The sequence below is a fragment of the Lingula anatina genome, chromosome 1 (assembly GCF_051362555.1).
Source record: "Lingula anatina isolate TDL-2025a chromosome 1, LinAna3.0, whole genome shotgun sequence".
NCBI lineage: Eukaryota > Metazoa > Brachiopoda > Lingulata > Lingulida > Lingulidae > Lingula > Lingula anatina.
This window is the reverse complement of record NC_141767.1, coordinates 63,661,152-63,677,432: the sequence shown is the minus strand read 5'-3', so window position 1 is coordinate 63,677,432 and position 16,281 is coordinate 63,661,152. Positions and strand designations below refer to the sequence as shown.

The 16,281-nt window shown below is 35.5% G+C and overlaps 3 protein-coding genes across 3 annotated transcripts; 1 reads left to right on the top strand and 2 right to left on the bottom strand.

Annotated features, from left to right (window-relative positions):
- Positions 1 to 1,842: 1,842 nt before the first annotated feature.
- On the bottom strand, positions 1,843 to 4,659 carry LOC106151204 (large ribosomal subunit protein mL63). The gene is made up of 3 exons (XM_013524323.2): positions 4,538 to 4,659; positions 2,510 to 2,621; positions 1,843 to 2,329 (listed from the first exon to the last, which is right to left on the bottom strand). The coding sequence occupies exons 1-3, from the start codon at positions 4,603 to 4,605 to the stop codon at positions 2,171 to 2,173; spliced, it is 339 nt and encodes a 112-aa protein (XP_013379777.2). The 5' UTR covers positions 4,606 to 4,659; the 3' UTR covers positions 1,843 to 2,170.
- Positions 4,660 to 4,761: 102 nt separating this feature from the next.
- On the top strand, positions 4,762 to 10,631 carry LOC106151164 (large ribosomal subunit protein mL44). Its single transcript, XM_013524271.3, has 10 exons — positions 4,762 to 4,920; positions 6,206 to 6,323; positions 7,106 to 7,192; positions 7,608 to 7,705; positions 7,992 to 8,067; positions 8,258 to 8,342; positions 8,922 to 8,993; positions 9,303 to 9,451; positions 9,711 to 9,793; positions 10,133 to 10,631. The coding sequence occupies exons 1-10, from the start codon at positions 4,830 to 4,832 to the stop codon at positions 10,327 to 10,329; spliced, it is 1,056 nt and encodes a 351-aa protein (XP_013379725.2). The 5' UTR covers positions 4,762 to 4,829; the 3' UTR covers positions 10,330 to 10,631.
- LOC106151163 (uncharacterized) lies at positions 10,551 to 15,153 on the bottom strand. The gene is made up of 3 exons (XM_013524270.3): positions 11,670 to 15,153; positions 11,358 to 11,465; positions 10,551 to 11,079 (listed from the first exon to the last, which is right to left on the bottom strand). The coding sequence occupies exons 1-3, from the start codon at positions 13,081 to 13,083 to the stop codon at positions 10,916 to 10,918; spliced, it is 1,686 nt and encodes a 561-aa protein (XP_013379724.1). The 5' UTR covers positions 13,084 to 15,153; the 3' UTR covers positions 10,551 to 10,915.
- Between the last annotated feature and the right edge of the window lie 1,128 nt (positions 15,154 to 16,281).

Sequence of the window (16,281 nt, the reverse complement as noted above, 5' to 3'; positions counted from 1 at the left end):
ACATAACTTTTGAAGTAATTTTTCACATTCAGAATTATATAATAGGCAATTAACTTTTTCTTATTGTTTTTTTTTTTTTTTTTTTTTTCAGCGCGCTAATCCTGGATTGTGCCAGACCTCGAAGTATGGCACTTTCACTCACCCAAACACTTGTTTTTGGCTTCACTTTATTTATTGTCACTAAGGCTGGCAATATTTTGATGGCACCTTATAGCCATTGTATCAACTCTCACATGATCAACCTGGAGATATTATCGTGGTACCTATCAGAGAATGGGCACAATGTCACCCTCTTAGTGCCTGAAACCTATCGTGGACCATACGTATCGTTTGATATCCAAGATACAAATATTCAAGTTTTACGATACAAAGACCCGTCAAGTGTTGACAGAGCTACACCAAAACTCGGACGATGTGAAGGATTTGACAGTTTGGACAGCTTCCGCCGTATGGATGTGAACGGTATGAGAATGACGGAGCATAGCACATCGTTCAAAGCCACATCTGATTTGTTTGCTGACAATGCAACTTTGACGACTTTAATACGCAGTAGATTTCAAGTCGTTATTACAGATTATTTTTGGTTATGTGGCTACGCCGTCGCAGCTTATTTGAAAATCCCTCTGGTCACAGTGCAAATGCTCCCAGGCGCTCACGTCATGCAAATCCCTGATCTATACCCAGCAATATCGTTCACTCCAGATAATTATGAAGCAATATCTGATAACATGTCCTTCTTCGAAAGAGTAAGAAATGCGTGGCAACTATTCGTCCTCCGTCCCTTGCAGCGGAAATACGTGGACTGGATATTTTATCCAAGATTTCATAAAATCATGTTAGAGCACGGATTCTCAGACCCGGATCCGAATAACGTTTTCAATAACATAACTCTTGGATTCATGAATTCAGATTTCTTGTTTGATTATCCCGGACCAGTTTATTCCGACATGTTGTTTATAGGCGGATTTTTTAATCAGTGGGTGAGTAAGCCGAAAAAGCCTTTGTATAAGAATGTAATGGGAGTCATCAAATCTTCTGACGAAAACGGAATAATCGTGGTGAGTTTTGGATCGATGTTACTTGATTATGAAGTCAAATGGGCCAAAGCTTTTGCTGATGCTTTTGCGCGACTACCCCATAAAGTCATTTGGCGATATCCACAGTTGAATACACCTCCTCTCAATCTTGGCCAAAATACACTTCTCATGGAATGGCTTCCTCAACCGTATTTATTATCACATCCGAAAGTGAAGCTTTTCATTTCCCACTGTGGAGCTGGGGCAGCCTACGAGAGTATTTTCCATGGCGTCCCTGTTCTGGGCATTCCTTTAGCTGGAGACCAACCAGCAAACTGCAAAAAGTTGAGCGACAGACTTTTCGTGGGAAAATGCGTTGACATATCTACATTGACTGCGGAGACTCTCTTTGCTGCAATCCAAGGATTGTTACACAATTCCACAATCAGATCAAACGCTAGGAGGGTTTCACAGATTTTTAAAGAACGTGTCACAGCGCATGGTCCGAATATTCTACGTTCAATTAATTCCGTCTTGGCTGAAGGCGGTGCGCATTACCTTCATCCCAAAACTCGAGAGATGGTATGGTATCAAAAATACCTTATTGACCTTATAGTGGTAGTGTTTGCTGGCGTAGCAGTGTTGTCCAGCACATTTTACTACTGCCTTTGTTCATCCCCCGAGTCAAAGTCACAGAAGAAAGTTGACTGAGGATTATAATATTATTATATATATTTTTGTATTATGTATTATTTGTTTATTATCCATTTTCATAGAAAACAAATAGGAGCTGAAGGACCTGGATGACCATAACATGAGTCAAAAGGATGTCGCCAGATGAAATTTAATAATACATAAAAATTTTGATAAAATGAACAAATAAGAAATAAATACACCTTTGAAAATATTCAGGCTGTGAACAGTCATTTTCCTTGGATGCATATGAGAAGTATTAGTCCTTCAAACAGAAAAACAACAACAATAATAATAACTGGATTTCTCAGTTTTTTTGGAAAAAATTAACCTTTTATGACCAAAATGCAGAAAACATGACGCAAGAGTGATTTAACAAGCAGATTCAGTTCTCACTCCTTTAAGTCCTTTCAACAAACATTTGTGTTAGATTGGTTTCTCATATGATCCTACTACAGCAATTACTCCCAGGCTTTTTTGTTATTTAAATGTTCTAACTGATCTTCAAGAGATCTATGTTGACAAAATTTTTGTCTTTTTTCTTCCACAATTTTTGCTTTAAAGTTCACTCTGCTGGCATTTTCTTTTCCCAGAGCTGCCATGTGTCCATATTCTTGCTCCTGGACAAAAATAATAATATTGATAACTTGATAAGTAAAGCATAGTTATCTTTCAGTGCTTAAATATCTTAAAATTGTATGAACAATATCATCTTATATTGTCAGCTTCATGTAGACTTTTTCAAGCCACAAGCAGTTTGCTCTAGCTATTTAAACACTATTATATATATATATATACACCTTTGTTATATATGGTTTCGCTAGAATGTCCAGATTCCTTTTTTGGAGGAAAACATCTTCCACCACTTGCATCTTTATTTTAGGTGTGACTTGGGGAATGATCCGATGTTTCCTGAAAGCAAAATACCAGTATCATTTCAATGAGAAGGACACCATTATCTATTTTTTAAACCCTTTATTGGTGACCAAAAAGAAAACCCCTTTCAGTCTTGTATACAAGTTTAAAATCAACCTTTTCTTTCTTCAGTAAAATTAATTAAAAAATAAAGTAAAACAATTCATTAACGCGTTTAATCATTTTATATTTTAATTCAGTACCATTTGTTTATACAATGTTGACAGAGAAAAAGTGAAGCTGATTCTCAGATTTAATTGCTGTTTCAATTTAATTTTGAATTTTAAAGTTTATAGTCAGAGGTACGTTTTGCAAGCTTCCACACCATTGTGGCATATGTATGGCAATTTTATTACATTACTGTGAAAGTTAACTTTTTTACATTATGAAAGACTGCTGAGGTATTCAAGTCATTTTATGTGGTTTTTAGGTTCATTAACCAATCAAGGGCTACAAACAGAATGTGGTTACAAATAGTTAAATGCCTTTAGAAGTAATCACTATTACTAATTCCTGCGTGCCAATGATTTTCTTCACAGCACTCTTTCTAAGTCCTTTTATTCTATGTTGATAAAACACAAACATCTGCCTTTGCGTAAAACATACATACATAACATCACTCACCCACATGTACAGAAATACCTAAATTCATAATTTGACGTTTAACTCTTGAAAACAAAAATAAATCATGATTTTATTTCAGAATTTGAGGCCAGTTTGTTAAAATTGACCTATCATAGGCTCCCAGCTTCCTTGACACAACCTCATTGAGGTTATCACACAATACAATATGAGGTATGTTTCTCTTCCAAATAAGATCTTGGTGGAATTGTTTCACCCTAATTTATATATCACTGATGAAAAGCTGCATTTAGTGGAATCTAGCTAAAAACAAGAAAAAAATCACATCCCCATGACTTTGCCATTTGTCTTAACAACTGTACCAAGAAAAATAATCACTTTAAAAAATTTTGTCTTTGATTATGTCCATCTTATTGTTTGGCAATTGACAGTTTAAATGTACCCTTGAAGTTCTTTGACTAAAATGAGCATTAACAACTACATATGTTGCTGTACTTCTGTTATCTTTAGCAATTTCGTTCATGGTTGCTACATCTATTGTCTTTTTTATTATTAATTTTTTTAGTTTTTTAGTTATTGTCCTATACTTACTGCAGAGAAAAAATCTACCATGCGACACATAGCTTTTTGTGGATTAACTATATGCATTAATTTCAAAGTCTTGCTATATGGCGAATAAAAACGTAAATAAATTGTTAGAGTATGACCCCAACCATACCAGCATACTCGAAGTACATGTAGAAGTAACCCTGATGTAAGGTACTCTGACTGCTCATCTAAGACTGCATTCCCAGAGATTTAGATTGATCCATCTGGATCAATCTAACTCCCTGGGGGTTCACGCTAAATTGCTGTCAGCCCTGCGCGCACCATAGTTACTAAGTAATTACCCCCTCACAGCTTTTAGTAGGGGGGACAGACATTAAAGTCTGTAAAGCTGACACCAATCTAGTGAGACTCCCCAGGGGGATAGATCGATCTAAATCTCTATGGGAATGGGGTCTATGAGACCATTCACACAGATATTTAGATCGATCCATCCCCCTGGCGAGCTTAAGCCGGCTAAGCTGACAGTAATCTAGTGAGACTCCCCACAGGGATAGATCGATCTAAAATCTATGGGAATGGGGTCTAAAATCTCTGGATCGATCTAAATCGCTGGGAATGCACCCTAAATCTGTGGGAACCCAGTCTAAGCTTAAGTTCTAACGTTAGTTGACATTCGCGCAAAGTTTGGTCTTCTAATTATTTTATGGCAAATACTAGGATGCCAGTGACCGCTTTGACTGAGCCATGTACGTTTAAAATATAACATTAACCCAATCCCTTACCCTCTATGCCGCATTCCGCTGATTTTTGTTATACGTTTGTAAAACCCGAGGACCCCTGTAAGGTGCATGTTGACTCCACGGTGTTCAGCGAGAGACAGGAAAATAGTTTCGCATTATTTTGCCTCCAATAATAAATCTTTTTCTGTTTATTTTGAGATATTTTGATATTGATATGATATAATCGTTTTCTATTTATTAGAAATTATATGTTAATTAATATCAATTGCATGTTAACTATCATAAAAATATTTCGAAAATATATAGCAATGTTTTACATGGCCAGATAAACGGCATGGCTTCTTTTTCAGGAATGTGTACTTGTGGTCAAGTTTTGAATAAATCCAGGGTATTTTTAAACAGGATTTCACCAAGTACAGTAACAGGTAAAATGATGACTACATTTCCGTATTAATGCAGTAAGACTTCAAAAACATCCACTTGTAGGTCGGATTTTATTGACTTAAGAGCATGAAACGTTCAAAGTTGTCTGAAACGGTGAAAGTGCACTCTGTGGTGGGCAGAGACCACGTAATAATTCGCCATTGACGACCATACTAACATATACCTGCAAAACTGCCTGAATAAAATAATTCAGTGAAACATTTCTTACCCCCACGACCAGAGACACCTTGATTTTAACTTTAATGACAAAAATATACCATGACTACCAAATTTTCTTACAGGCAGCACTCAAACACACGTACCCCTAAATTAGTAAACAAAACGCTGCACCTCTGCCTTTCCTCAGCTATCTACCCCAGAGGTCACACAGTGCACTACACCTCTCCCAGGTCCTGGAAAAATGGTTGACACCAATATTAACTCCAGCAACCCAGTGTGAATGTCAGAAGAAATTGCAAAAAAGAAAAAAAAATCACTTTTTATTTAATCAAAGCATTACATTTGCACTAAATCCCATAAGCCCTCCAAAATTACATATCCCCACTGCAGGAACTAGCAAAGGGGACAGCAGTAATTAATATTAAGACTATCTTTGGTATTCCATACAGACATCTTATGTAGGGATAAATTGTAGTCACTTCAAGTTTCAGTGCTTCCTTGGTAATTGATCATAGCCGCCGGGTTGGACTTGTTTTAGAAATTTATAAATTAAGCTGAAAAATGCATCTATAAAGATCACTAAAACTAGGTTTGAAATGCGTGGGACCTTTCGGCTTATGCATCCTCTTCATGGACTGTTTCAAGAATAAAAACACCTAATTGCTATTTGCGATCTCAAGCCATGAGTTTGTGATAGTAAATGCTTAATTAATAACTTAAATTGCAGTTGCATGGTACAAATATAAAATACTAGTTGGGAGCATGGCAACCTAAATCAATCACCTAGTTCAGCATGTTCTGTATGAGAGATTTTCACTCTTGTTTTAATACAGGGCATGAATGCTACGTAATAGAAATGCATTGATGGGCATAAGTAAATTACAAACTTAACTTCGATGTGGTACTTTCCATATTTGAATTTTAAATATTAAATCTAATGACATTTTATCTTAATTGCAACAGAACATATTGAGATATTAGCACCAGTAAAATCACTATCCCACAGCAGACAGACAGAGTTTTTTTATCTTTACTTAATGTCCAATTCATTATGAAAAATTTTTTTATGTTGTGAAAATATCATGGAAATATTGATTAAAATTTCAGCACACCGGGGTATTCATTCAAGAAAAAGACATATAAAGCCACTGTTACTTCAACTGTACAACAGGCGAATAAAGGAAGGACCAGTGCCAGAAGAACCAAGATCATCTTGGCTCAACTGGTATGCAAAACAAAATTTGCAAGCTATTTATTTTGGCTTAATTCACATAAAGTGTCTTACTATACATGTATTTTATTGAGTAATGTGAAAGATTAACATTTGTTTAGTTTTTTTATTATATCATTTGTCATATGAAGCTGCACAAGCAGCACAAGATGGTCTTTGTTAAAAATTTAATATATGAACCAAACAACTGGAATAAGAGAAAGTAAGGGTTGCAACAAGAGAAGGTGCCTTAAATTGCTAATTGTAAAGTTCAGCAGTTTCAACACTTTTTAAGATATTGAAATGAAATTTAGGATATATTATGAAAGTGATGGATTTAATAATAATGAAAATTTATACCTTTCTTAGGCACACCCAAAAATCTAAAATCTTTAGTAAAAAAAAAAAAATGCCATGCTGGCCTATGTGACTTCTGACAGGTGCTAATGTCTGGCAGTTTTGACACCTCAGCATGTGCTTTTGAATTTATGATAATATCAAAACTGTTTCACTTTAACACTTAACAATTTTCAGGATTGACTAAAAATAATGGATCAAAAGTCTTTGCAAAATTTTAATTTAGAAGCTTTTTGAACTTTTGGAGTTATTTTAACTTAATAATTAGTAACGTTTTTTTAACCACCTGATACATATGTCAACTGGAGAATGACAATTATAATCATTATGGCAAGAATGTATTTAAAGTTAACTGTGAATCCTTTAGAAGATATTAATAAAAAATTGATTTCTTATGAATGCTTATATTGAGATTGCTCCTTTAAATTTTTAACTTTTAGGAACTTTGATGCAGAGTTGTATGCATTTGGGAAAAGGCTTGGTGAGGAGTTTACTGACAGCACACTCAAAAAGGCATTTACTCACAGGTATAATTTGACAGTCCTAATTGATTTTTCCCAATGATCGATAGTTTCGAAAGTTTTAAGAGAGAAAGTGTGTGGTATTGAAGATGTTGAGTAATAATATTTACAATCGTGTATAATAATAATATCTCTTTTATACGGATTTCAGATAAGAAGGATATAAAAGTTAACTAAACATGTTAATACTTGTGGAAATCAGTCAGATAAACACAATAATGTTTTCATATTTGGAAAGGCCTTTAAAACAATTCATCTAAAAGTCATGCTTGAGTAAAACAATTGATATAGGTAGGATTCTTTTTAGTTTTTTAGTCTGTTTCTTTGCAGATATATATAATTACATTTTTAGATGACTGAATTGAAGCAGATGATATTATTGAATTTGATTTTCATTAATATTATAATTCAATTCTTCAAGGTCATTTGTAGAAAAAGAGCAGTCAAAGATACAAGACAGTTTCGAAGGGGATGAGGGTTTGCTTGATTTTCAAAGTAATGAAGATCTTATAAGCAGTGGTATGTTGTTTTTTCACAGATACAGCATCTGAATAATTTTCCGATGGTGAATACTTTTCATACTACTAGTGCATCGTCTTTAACAAACAATTTTTTTCTGGTAAACAAAGCAGTTATATTTATGACTTGAAATGTTTGGGAAAATTCAAGAAGATCTCTTTTGTGAACAGTAAAAGTATAGATCAAAGCTCAAACTTGAATTTTAGATAAGCAAAGTATTTATTTTGTTGAATCATTTATAGACATAGTGGAGAGAAGATTTATCATATGTTTGTGATATATTCAGGCATGACACTCATAAGTGATTATATAAAGGCATACCTGAGGCATCACTATCCAAGTTTTCCTGAGGAAGGGATAAGGTATGTGTATTTATAAATTTATGATATTTCAAAACATTGAATTGAGATAGCTTTAAAACCATGGGTCTTCATATTTGCACTATTTTTCAATATGTTACACATACACACACACACAGTCAATATCTTTTAAAGCTAGTGTGTGATTGTATTTTGGCATAAAAACCAAATTTATCTCATTGGTTTATTCTAGTGCAGTCCATGACTACCTGACAACAGATGAACTTTTAGCTTACATTGCTCTGAATATTGGGATCAAAGATCTTATTTTGTCAGCAGTAAGTCCTTGATTTTCATTACAAGTATGCATTTGCTTTGCTTTTATGAGTGTGTCTTGTTCATGTGTGTATGCTTTATGTGTGATTCATGGTTTTGTTCTGGTCCTGATTGTGAAAAAGTCCAGAACCCAACTGGACGAAGTGCAGCCAGAAGTCATCTGAAATGCATCAGTTGATGTCACCATGCAACTAATTCAATGCACATGAGATTCCAAAGCCTGAAGCACAGTTGGGTCTCTTTATGTAATGTGGTCCACCAGTGATGTCAGATAATGCAGTTAAGGTGTTTTTTTAAAAGTTTGTTGAACATGGACTAAGACTTAAAGGAAGATTTATATTGTCTCCGTTTTATAAAGAAAGGCTTTCAAAACAGCAGTGGGGATACAATGCTTTCAGATCACAAGTGGGGTTTAAGCAGATTCCAAACAGTCATTCAGAATGTTAAAATAGTTCTCTCTCTCTGAAGATTTCTGAAGTTGACTTCACCATTATTATGTTTGTTCTAACTTCCCTAAAGATTTTACAAGGAGGTATTTTTGTAAAACTGTAGTCAAGTAATTTGTTCTTTTCTGCATTTAGGATTTTCCTCCGAGTGAAGAAACATTAAGCAAGACGTTTCAGGCAGTAGTTGGAGCACTGGCTCATGACCAGGTACATGACACATACAATGCCTTGTCATTACAATGATACAAACGCATCTTTTATTTTTCAGTCAGTTTTGGTCTCAAAAGTAATTATGCTGTTAAAAAAAGGCATTTTTGTGGGAGTGTCATGAATATGAATATAGATATTACAATTAAGTTAAAACTGTATCAAGTTCTGAAGAATTATTTTTATTTTTTATTTATTATTTTTGAAATCTAAAGAACTGTTATTTACATTTTATGGCATTATGGCATATCCAAATTGTGCATTATCTTGCAATTCAATGCCAATGTATGTTTTGTTTTCATGCCAAAGGGTATGGAGAGGGCTGAGTTGTTCGTACAGGATTTTGTGTTGACCCAGTTAATAGGCAAAGATATCAATGAGATGTGGTCCATTGTCAACCCAATGGGTGTTTTAGTGAACATTTTACAAAAACAAGAAAGAGGAGGACCAGAACCTAGGTATGGTAGAAAAATATGTTGTCAGTAGACTTAACTGGCCTATGTGAGTACATTATTCAGTATTTCTTTCTAAAGATTATAATATCTGTCAATATTTTTTAAGATTTATTAAGTCTATTAATTCTTGGTTCTCAATCAAATACACTGACTGAAACAGTCAAGGTGCAGGTTGAATAATTTCTTTTGTTATTTCATCTCTTACCTTATTGAATACCAGCCAAGGTGATTTCTTTTATGTGATATATTTATTGCTTTCCAGGTTACTGTTTCAGTCTGGACAGAAATCTATTCTGTCTGTGTATGTTGTTGGTATTTACAGTGACAAAGAGTTGATTGGGCAAGGTGAGATTTCTACTAAGCTAGCTAGGAGATGATGCAATAAAAGTCTGTATGAAACTTGCATAATATGATATTCATTTGTTAGGTATTGATAACCCAAAATAAGAAGACGAAAAGTGAAATCATGATGGAATGTTTGCAATATTTTTTGAGAGAGCAGAGAAGTCAATATATTTTACATGCCGCTCAATGTAATTGTGTATTGCCAAATTGTGAGTGGATCTGCACCCATGACCTTCTAATTTGATATTAGCTCATAAGTAGTTATGACATTCCTATGCATTTCATTTGTGCTAAAAGGTGCTATTTAAAAACGTGTTGGATATTTGTATTTCTGTGTAGCTCCCGGAGAAACGCCAACAATTGCAGAAGAAATGGCAGCTGTGGACGCATTAAAACGACTATTCAGCACCGAAGACTGCAGGACGCCTCTCTCTTATGGAGACAAGGGAAGAAAACTTCATATTGACAGAAACTCTGAGAATCCAAAGCTACAAAATTATGTTGAATTAAAAGAAGTCGAGGAAGCTTCCAGTTGATAAATGAAGGGCTCACTGGAATATACTCGATTTTCGTTTGCCATATGCTGGACTAAAACGAATGATTGGATAGATTTGTTTGACCTACAATTACAATGACTCTGCCAGAGCAAAATTGCCACGCCTTTGAAAATTGGTAATAAATGGATTTAAGACCAGACTTGAACCACATTTTGTAAATACCAGCTGTAGATTATCTTTGAGCAAACAAAATTATCATCTGAAAAAATTATTTGCGTTTATTCTGTAAAATAGAAAATAAAAATGTATATAAAATCTTCAATATAACAATTAAATACAGAGACCTGCTTTGATGTGTATTGAGATCTTCAAATGTCAGTATTACACATACTGGAACTATAATAATTTCAGCAGCTCTTTTCTTTAAATAAAAAACGTTAGATAAAATTGCTGCGTAGGTTGTGATTGAGGAAGACGACGGTTTGTTAACAACTATGTTATATCACGTTATGAATTGTGTTATCGTTAAAAACTGCCTCAAGTGATTGCGTAGCATGCTAATAACATCCTCTCATTGAAACGATGTAACATGGAAGACCTTGAGGATGACAAATTATTAAGAATGTCATTTTCGTGCAGACGTGTGTTGTTTTCGACTCTTATTGTGTTTCCACGTGCTGACGATCTGTTTGATATCTGGAGTGCGGTTCATGTCCCTCCACATATTCACACACTGGTCCAGAATGGCTTTATCACGCGCATCTCCACGCATTTCTCCTATGTCGAACACTGAAAATATAAAATAAAGTAATTTTACACATTATCCACAATATTAGTTTTAGGCAATTCGATATACCATGAAGAACCAGTTTAAAATGACCATTTATTTAAAAACTGATACTTTATGGCCTTAACAGGGGATGGGGTTCCGGAGGGTGAGCTACTCTTGACAACGGGACGTAGTGTGGGGATATGTGATGGCCACCTCTTGTTTAGAGAGAACCTCTAAGATGTGCATTGTGGTACTAGGTGACCTTTGTTTATCAAATACAACGTGTAGGCATTACCTCGTATTTCCTCTTGCTTGTAGTCTGGTCTGTTGTGCAATCGTGACGTGCGAGGAACGCCACTAAATACTCGGTCTAAGTCTTGGCGAATACGAGCTGCGATTTGTGCTGTTATATGAAATGATATAAAGAAAGCAGTTCTTAAAACATCGGAGTTATATGTATATATATGTACATATTCAACTAATAAAAAAAAAATATATATATATATATTCAAATAATAGAATATTTTGCATGGTTTTTCTCTTTGTATTCTCTTTATTCAAAGCTCTTCCTGCCTCTCATGCCGACAATGAAAACTCGGAATCTTACCCCGTAATTTGTTGGAAAGCGGCCCTGCGGTACGTGGGCGGATACTTCCATGGAATATCTTCTTCACCGTTTCGGGATCCTCTCTAAAAGCTTTAATGCGCTTGAGAGCGCGAAGCTCGCTTGAAACTCTTGCTAGACAGCTGGTCATATATTTGATGTCGGACTTTTGATGCCCGATGGACTTTGATAATTGACACTCAGCCTTGTGCTCGTGTTTCAGGAAAATCTTAATGTCGTCTGTGACACAGTCCAAGTGGACTTCGTTGCGTTTCAGTTGTTGTATTTGTCTGTTGCCTTGAAGGATTTCTGCTCGTAGAGCTTCAATTTCTGCTTTGAGAAGCGCGGTTTCCTCGGCATGTTTTTTAATGGCCAATGGTGTGGTGCTTTCACTCTTCATGAATCTAAAATTCAACTCTCCCAGACAATCTTCCTTTTCTTCCAGCTTCGTCTGCAACACTCGTTTTTTGCCTATGGCGTTGCACCTCTGTAAGTGCAGCTTCTCCAGTGCACCCTCCTGTTGATGGAGAACGTCCTCGACCTTCCCAGTTTCAAACTGCTTTCGTTTTATCGCTAAACGGGACAGTGCGTTGTTTTGGCGTTCCAGTTTTATTTGATTTTGGGTGTCAAGACGATGCTGTTCTAAAAGTTTGATGTGACACAATACCCTTTTGTCGTAGCCGTCATCAAGAACGATCCATTGCTTCCCAATCTTGGATAGTGCTAAAAATGTGTTGGCCATGTCATCCACCAAAATCATGATTTTATCCAGTTCGTCCACAAATCTCTGTATGGAAGTGCTTATGTCAGCCATTTCTTTTTCAAGAACTTCTAGGCGTTCAAAATTCTCATCTATTTGGTGCTTGATTTCAATTGTAGTGTCTTCGTACTCTCTTACAGGATAAGAATCAAACTCGTCTGCCTCTTCAGCAAAACTTATGCAGAACTTTACCAGATTATCTATAATAGCAGTCTTGAGTTTGCCCTGCATAATGCTTCGAAATTCCCTCAGTTCGTTGTGTTTTTGATTAAGCATGCGAAGTTCTTCGTTTTCTGGTTTCTGTAGGAGATGATCGTATTTGTCTTGATTCATGTTATCAACCAGATACACAAAACTTTGTAGCGTCACTGTGGAATTTTTATCACTTCTAACACGACAAACAATGTCCTCTATATATTCTAACCATTTGTCTTTCTTGTCGTCGTCGATTCCAACGAACCACTGTCTTTTGAAAGCCAAGGTTTCTCTTTTCACTTCGTCGAGAATAGCGGTGGCTTTTCTCTTGACGCCATCCAAGGAGAGCGGGGCATTGGCGTGCCGATAACGTTGGGTCGGTGGAGGCAGCATCGTGGGAGATAGTGGAGGCAGGAGGTCTTGCTGGCGCTTTCTTCTCATCACCGATGTGGAAGTAGTCATAATTATTTGAGCTGGAAGACTGATGAACAACTGGGAGCCAAAACAAACGTTGCTAATACGCCTTGATAATCAATAAACCCTTCCTTTGAAAACACGTTTCAGAACGGAGGCGGTGTCTTCCCTAGGTGGGCATGGGACATTTCACTAATGACTGAGACTTCGATTTTGTTTTGCATAGTTACGGGTACTCCTGCCGAAAATGAGAACGGATTCGCTGCCGGTTTGTTCCTAACAACGTTCAATCGAAGCGGAAACGATGTAAAATATTTACCTACGTTAAGAAAACATGAGGGGATCCGGACAATGCACGACAAGGATCATTTGCAAACACAGCTCACTTTAGAGGCACACTGTCTAATCAAGTAATGAAGTCCGCATCATAATATAGTTTACACCCTGTCAATTCACCAGCACTATAGGCAAACAGACCACCCAACAAATATTTGCCGATAATGACCTCCTGATGAAAGCCGTTTCAGTAGGAAACAATAGTAATTCTCCTTACTACCCCACGTATTCGATTTGAGATATCAAATTAAGAAAAAATGTGTCATAATGCAAACATCAATAAACGTCAATAATTTTAGCTGAACAATTTGTTACCAGCGCAAACCGCAACTGGGTATTATACGTATTATAATTGCACCTGTATAAAGTAAATACGGCAAAAAAATGGAATTTTGCATTTATATTCTCTGCAACTAATTACATTTTAATAAATCGGTAATTTTGGCACGTACTGTATGGTTTATACAAATAATAAGTAAAACATAATTCAATAAAAAATAAAACGTTCGCAGTCTATACGATTTTTATTTACTTCAACGTGTGCCTGTGTACATCAAGTTATATAATATGTACACACAATATGTGCACCAGATATTTGGTCTTATATGACAAAGTAGAATTAAACGTATATGCCCAAGACTCCTTATTTACTGCCTTAAGCCTAGGTCCTAACTACGTTTTGGACACACTTTTTTTTTTTTGTTCTTTATGCCCGGTTAGGTCGTAGCTAGATCGCAGGGAAGAAATCAAGTAATTGGTGAAAAGCTTCTACGTGCTGTTTGCGTCCTCCAAAAGTCGCACGATGGACGTGCTAACCACGCACGAACTCCCACGTTTTCCCCATTTTTTTGGCCGTAGACCACACGTAGCAGCCCGTACGTTCGGTTGGGACCTGAGCTTTACATACATGCTTTTGGGTAATAGGTTAAGGCTCTGTGTTCAGTGACTAAGTTAAATCACATTTATACATGTCCTCTTATGGGTGACGTCACAATTGCGATTTTGGGGTAAAAAATGAAAAATCGGTTTCTCAAATTTGTATCTTACCTGAGCACCCACGATCACCGTTTCAACACCATTTAGTACTCCAAAACCCTGACAGCAATCATTCTGAATCTCTTTGTTCTGATTTTACCGTTGATAAAGCAAAAATGGCTTTGTTTAATGAAAATCTGTAATTAGGGGCTTATAACTCCATAACAAAAACATTTAAACCAAAATGACGGCACTGGATTGTAGCCCAAACTGTCAATTTTTGTGATAAAAACTTGTTTAGGGATGAAGTTACGCCCCAACTGATTGCCATCTCACCTCAAATAGAAAGGTGGTGAATTGACAATTAAATGTATGCTCATACGTAGCAATGAGAAATATACATGCTGATATTTTATATTTTCGAGTTTTTTAAATTGTTTTAAATCAGCTCAAAGATAGATGCAGTACTTCATAATTAGATGCAAGAAAAAAAAAACACTTCCGGCATCTGGATGATAATAAAGGATTACAATACCCTTAAGGCAAGGTGCGCTGTGATACAGCAATCACGATTGGGAAATTGTGACAGTTACACCACAGCACACCTAACGCATTTCTTTAGATTATAACAGAAATGGGACCAATTTTTGCAGTTTTTGGTTTGGTATGAATCAAATCAACGTTCATATAATTTTGGTTAAGGATATATCAAATAATTAACACTATTAGTGATATTATGAGTTGATATTTATAAATCAATATTTATTAATAAATATGAAGTTCACTGCCTTAATATGTTCTTTTTTAAAGGCAAATAAGTAAAAAAAACAAGGCAGCAAAGCTGTCAAATGTACAGACAAAAAAAAAAAAAAAAAAAAAAAAAAAAAAAAGATGCAAAAAGGTCATTTGGTCAATTTTGATTAATAATAAATAATGCTTATAATAGCACAGTCAGTCAACACTGATTTTTCATCATGCACAACAGGTAACATGGTCAATAACAGGAGCAGATCCAGAAATATTTTCTGACAGTATTCTAAAGTATTTTTGTTGATCCATCCTCCATTTTGATGGTCTTCCAACAGAGAAAAAAATAGATACCCATCAATATAAACTTTAAAATCTGACTGTCTTCCAGGAGACCCAGAAGATGGTCTCAATCCACCCCTTCAATAAGATTACAGTTTCAGCACCATGAGAGTTAAAATTCACATGATGAAAATCCCAATATATGAAAAATGATGACAGTGCATAAGATAATATTACATAGTGTTTAAAGACATGAATACCAATACAACTGCTTATGTGGAAATACAGAAAATGTGCTGAGCCTCAGGTGGATGTGAGTTAAAAGTCACATCTTATAAATGCCAGTGTTGGAGAAAAAATTAAAAAGAAAACAACAAAAATATTATCTAATGAAGCTGTTATTCACTGCTTCCTTATTATGGCCACTATGTTATCTAGCAGAGAGCTTAACCTTTGGGAGTTTACAGGGAAATATCAACAAGTGTGCTTTATGAAATCTAATTTAATGGCCACTTAATTAGGCAAATGAGTTTATAGCACTAAACTTGGCCTAGTGAATACCCAAGGGGAATTTAAAGACTGACCACACAAATTTGTCTATCAAAGGTCTTCAGGCCCATAAGTCACACCTTAAGAAAAGCAGAAAACAATAATGCACAAAAACAGGAGACTGACAATTCTGATGCAATAATACATTATGTTTAACTGCACAATCAATATCAAATTTTAATTATGCACAACAGGTAACACTGATGAAAGTAAAAGCATAAGGCTTCAGGCCCATCGAAGTTCAAGTTTACAATTAGAAAGTGCCAGAATGAGAAAAATGAAAATTTCACAAAAAAATGCATAAATTTAATAAAAATGATAATCCAATAGAGCTGGTTTTATAATATGAGCTGTATG